Source organism: Antrostomus carolinensis, unplaced genomic scaffold (assembly GCF_000700745.2).
Source record: "Antrostomus carolinensis isolate BGI_N321 unplaced genomic scaffold, ASM70074v2 scaffold34112, whole genome shotgun sequence".
Taxonomy (NCBI): domain Eukaryota; kingdom Metazoa; phylum Chordata; class Aves; order Caprimulgiformes; family Caprimulgidae; genus Antrostomus; species Antrostomus carolinensis.
The window spans coordinates 8,944-13,977 of NW_010300762.1; the positions used below are offsets into that span (position 1 = coordinate 8,944).

At 53.9% G+C, this 5,034-nt stretch overlaps 1 protein-coding gene across 1 annotated transcript in view; it reads left to right on the forward strand.

Moving 5' to 3' along the window:
* LOC104521292 (laminin subunit alpha-5-like) overlaps nt 1-5,034 on the forward strand; it is a gene marked incomplete at both ends in the record, with an annotated part of 18,005 nt that overhangs the window by 8,855 nt on the left and 4,116 nt on the right. The window contains 12 exons of the mRNA XM_029083817.1: nt 24-135; nt 648-818; nt 1,756-1,952; nt 2,045-2,161; nt 2,239-2,393; nt 2,618-2,759; nt 3,053-3,155; nt 3,240-3,353; nt 3,474-3,653; nt 4,037-4,179; nt 4,391-4,576; nt 4,863-4,999. Of these exons, the coding sequence (XP_028939650.1) occupies nt 24-135; nt 648-818; nt 1,756-1,952; nt 2,045-2,161; nt 2,239-2,393; nt 2,618-2,759; nt 3,053-3,155; nt 3,240-3,353; nt 3,474-3,653; nt 4,037-4,179; nt 4,391-4,576; nt 4,863-4,999 (1,757 nt within the window). The remainder of the gene's footprint in view (nt 1-23; nt 136-647; nt 819-1,755; nt 1,953-2,044; nt 2,162-2,238; nt 2,394-2,617; nt 2,760-3,052; nt 3,156-3,239; nt 3,354-3,473; nt 3,654-4,036; nt 4,180-4,390; nt 4,577-4,862; nt 5,000-5,034) is intronic.

Sequence of the window (5,034 nt, forward strand, 5' to 3'; positions counted from 1 at the left end):
AAGCCAGTGTTTTTTTATTGTAGATGACAATGACTCACAGAGAAGCAAACCGGATTGAGCAGCACACGAGAGAGACCTACCAGAGGGGAGAGCAGCTCCTGCTCAATATCCAAAGCATTCAGAAAGGCATTGCAGGTAGGGAAGGAAGAGTCTCTGCTTTGTGGGTTTGTCCTGCTGGGAATGCCATGCTCTGGGTGGCACTGGGTACTGCATCACTTAGAGCTGTGGAGGAAACAAGGGGGAATAGAGATGAAATGGAGATCCCTGCAGAATTCTGGCTGTTCAGGTAGACCAGGCTTCTTGTGAGCACCAGCTCTTTGGCTAAACACAATCTTTGGGAAAAAAACCCCCACATTAAACTTGCCTAAATGTTGTTAAAATGCATAAATCTGCATTGCTGCTTCAGGAGAGATTTAGCAAAACAGGGAGTGGCTGGATCTAGGAGAAGGAGGTAAAGCCACAACAAGATGCCTGAGATGTAGCATGTGTTACTGTGATGGCCAAGGAGACAGCAGGGTGGGGCAGGACCTCTGAGTGATCTCAAGCAATAGGGTGCCTGAGTGCTGCATGAAAGCTGGCTGTGGCTTGTTGAGGTTGAAGGACCCTGGGTTGGTCAGTGCTAACGGGGGATCTGGGTTTCTCTGCAGACTTGGTGAGGCAGATGGCCAGGTTTGGGGCAGCAAACGCCAGCACCACCTCCACTGAGGATTTTCGTCAGAAGATGGCCGAGGTGGAAAGAATGCTGAGGGAGATGAAGGAGCGGAGTCTGGGCAGCCAGGAGGAGCTGGCAAAGCGCGAGCACGATGAGGCTCAGAAGTGTGAGTCTGGCTCGGTGGCGTGGGACAGGGCTGCACAGATCCTGCTGGATGTAGCCCTTCCTCACAGCCTGGCTTGGAGCCCACGGGAACACGTCATGGTCACATTTGGAGAGTGCAGTTAACCATAGAATTGTTTGGTTGGACAAGACCTTTGAGTTCATGAAGTCCAATAGAACAGGCACCCCTAATAAGTTTTACAGTAGTTTTAGGGTCCCCTGTGATGCTCCATTTATGGTTCCTTTTCCCTTAAGGTGAGTTTTGGAGCAGATTGTTCTAGCTAAGGTAGTTCTGTTTGATAACCAAAAATGACAACCCTTAGAACCAGGAGTTACCATGATTATGTACACATCACATGTGGATGTGAGTAAGTCACTCTGTGTTTCTTCATATTCACTGTCCCAGGAAAGAGATCCAGAGTGACAACCAGCAGCTCACCACCCTCAGTAGCTCTGCCATCCTGAGGACATCCCTTGCAGGAGCAAGGGCTTGGATTGTGCTCTCACACAAAGCCCCACTGCCCCCCCAGGCACGCTGGCACTGAGTACCAGGCAGTGGCAAAACACAGCTCAGCAGCTGAAAGCTGGAATTATAAACTGGCCCTTGCTAGAAATAAGTAATTTTTCACAGTGGGAGTAATCAAGTCCTGGGACAGGCCTCAGGTGGGGTTTCTCCATCATCTGGAGCCTTTCAGGCATGGCTGGGTGTCTTTCTGAAAGAGATCCCATCCCTCTCACCAGCACTAGGGGGTTTGGAGACAATTTTGGGTGAGATCCTGCACTATCCAGGCTGAAAGAAGGAGGCAAGGAAGATGGGTCACTTATGGCCTTGATACCTACCAAGTGAGACCAGAACCAAGATTTTCCACAGCCAAGCACAGAGAGAGCCCTTTGACATGGGAGGATGAATTACCAACAGTTCTTGTCTCCTCCATCCTCAGTGCTCCATCGGGTGAAGAATGAGCTGCATGCCCGCTGGGAGTCCAACCAGGACCTGGTGAGCAGCATCCGGGACCGGCTGGCACAGCACAGCTCCCAGCTGATGGATCTCCGCGATGCCCTCAATGAGGCTGTGAACAAAACCAGACAGACAGAAGAGTTGAACAGCCTGAACCGCAACAACCTGGAGGAGAGTCAGGTAGACCTTCCCCAGGTGGTCCCGTACTGCCATACGGGGAGGGGGGGCCCAGCCTGGCCCTGCCAGTGCCTAACCCTGATCTGTGTGTCTAGCAAAAGAGCCGTGAACTCCAAAAGCAGCACACACTGGTGCAGGAGACCCTGAGGATGGCCAAGGACTCCCTGGCCCAGGTCTCAGACTTCCTACAGAAGATGGAGAGTGCAAAGGAGGTGGGTGATGGAGGTACTTTGGCATGGGCAGAGTGTGAGGGGTTGGCAGCCCTCAGGAGTGATGTGTGTCCTTGCAGGCGTACGAGAAGCTGGCGGCCTTGCTGGATGGGGCAAAGCTGCCCCTGACTGAGAGGGTTAAGAAGTTCTCCCCAGCCAGCAGCAAGATCCCCATCGTGGAGCAGGCTGAGGAGCATGCCCGGCTCCTGGATGAGCTTGCAAGGAACTTGTCCAGGTGAGGCTCCAGTCCTGATACATCAAGTCATCTCATACTAGAGCTGGGGATGGGAAACTTCAGCCCCATGCCATGGTAGGGCAGCAGTGGAGTGCTGTCTCCAAAGCTTGATCCTGGAGAACATGTTGTGATGCGGAAACCAAAGGGGTTTGTCTGAGTGGGCACGGGCAAGAGTCCAGCCTGAGTGGTCTCTCTGAACTTGATGACTTCATCTTCCAACACAGCATTATCCAGGGCACAAACCAGGATGGCTTTATCCAGCGAGCAATCGATGCCTCCAACGCCTACGCCAGCATCATTGAAGCTGTGAAAAAAGCCGAGCGAGCAGCCCACGATGCTGATGAGGCAGCCAGCGAGGCTCTGATGGTACGTGCTGTGGGGAGCCCTGAGAAGATGAGCAGAAGCCAAACTCCCTCAACAGTTCTCCAGCTTTTCACACCCACACGCAGGGCTCTGCTGCCCTTTCCCTGAGACCTGAGCACGTTGTTCTGTGCTGGAGAGCAGAGCTTCTGCCACAGCTGGGGCCAGATTCTGGGGGTTTGGGTCTCCCCATCACACCACCCCACTGCAGTTGTCTGAATGAGCATTTTTATGTGGAGTCAGGGCTGGAGACTGGAATTCCTCTTCAGACTCCCAAGCAGCACATGTTTGTTTTACAGAATGTCATCTCAGAAAATCTTGGGGCCATCTCTAAAGAGCTGAAGAGGAACAGCAGCAACCTGGAAGAGGCTGTGAGGAGAGAGCAGAGAAAACTCAACGGAGGTGAGAGAGGCTCCTTGCAGGGTGTGATGTCCTTCAGACTGGACTGAGATCTGGTGCACAACATATGCATGTCTTTAATTGCAGCTATTAAAGGCACTCTGCAGACAGCGAAGGACAAGCTGGCTGACCTCCGTGTGAGGAAGGAGCAGCTCCTGAGCCAGCTCCAGTCTGTGCAGGACATGCTGGGCAGGGACCAAGGTTTGTCCTGGGGTAGCTAGACTGGTTTTGTCTGCTCCACTCCTTGTGGCCGGGCTGTGACCCAAGGGTGCTTCCTCCCTACTCCTGACCATCCCAGAGATTTCTCTCCTTTCTTTCCAGAGGACACAAAAGAGACAATCCAGAATGCCAAAGCAGCAGCTGCTGAGGCCAATGAAACAGCTGCAAGAGTGGGAGATACCCTGAGCACCATGAAGAAGAATCTGGATGAATGGAAAGACAAGTATGGAGGGCTTCGAAATGAAGACCTGAACCAGGCAGTACAGGATGCCAGGAAAACGGGTGAGTGCTGAACCTGCTGGGCTGCCAGGGCTGAGTCTGGCATGAGCCAGTGCATGGACAGATGTCCCCAGAGAGCTCTGTGCTTTTGGAAGCTCCAGGTCAAGAGTAGAAGGAGGTAGCAGCCAACACTGGGTTCTTTATGTCCTGTGCCTTAATTTTTTTCTCTCCCTGCAGTGTCTGTATCACCTCACACCTTTACTGCAGGAGGTTGCACGTACTAGAGCATTTTCCCAACCCCCACCAAGGCTGCTGGATGTAGGGGATCGTTCTGTGACTCTGCTCTCAGCTGCCACTGCCTTGACTTGCATGTCTCATAACTGCCTGAGCTTTACATCTCCCTTCCTCACTAACCTTCAAAACCTCTGGTTCTTCTCCAACCCCAGTGTCCAGCCTGGAAAGCACCATCCCACTGCTGCTGGGGAAGCTGAGCAGCCTGGAGAACAGGAGGAACAAGAATGCCACCGTGTCAGAGAACATCGTGCGGATCCGGCAGCTCATCACGCAGGCGAGGAACGCCGCCAGCAAGGTGGGCTCATGCTTGGGGTGCCAGGGGCTTGGGGTGAACTAGGGCTTACCTGAGGGCAGAACACAAATGGGAGGTGTATCTAGAAGAGCTCTGGGGCCTCCAGGCAGAGTGGGAAGACTCCAAAAAGCTGTTTGGAGTTGGTAGAGCTCAATGACAAGAGAGGCAGCAGCTGTGGTTTCAGTGCCGTGGGTTTGGATTTCTCTCCCTCCAGGTGAAAGTCCCCATGAAGTTCAACGGCAGCTCAGGTGTGCAGGTCCGGATGCCCAGCAACCTGCAGGATTTGGCAGCTTATACATCCCTCAAATTCTACATCCAAAATCCCGAGCCCAGGAGCCGGCAGCGACGGCAGGATGGGACAGAGGAGGGGAGATTCGTGTTGTACCTGGGCAGCCGGGAGGTGAGATGGGGCTGTGCAGGAAGGAGGAGGGCAGCAGGAGCTCATGGGGTCACACCTGGATGTCAGTCCCTCATCCTTCACCTGCTCCCCGAGTGTCTTTGTGGGGAACAGGAACAGGCCCTGGGTGGGGCCCTGGCCCATCAGCCTGGCTGGAGGAGGATGAGGAGAACAAGTGCCATGGGGGTGCTTGGCCAGTGCAGCCCTGGGAGCATCGGGGAGAACATCGCTTGATGCTCCTGCCTGTCCCCAAATGGCAACGTGTGGCTCTGTCTCTCCCTGCCTTCAGGCCACTGGAGACTACCTGGGCATCGTGCTCAAGGACCACAAAGTGCAGTGGGTCTACAGACTGGGCGATGAGGAGCCAGCCTCCCTAACTGTCGATGAGGACATTGGAGAGCAGTTTGCCACCATCAGCATCAACAGGTAAGAGACTGATGGGTCACATCCTGAGGAAGTTC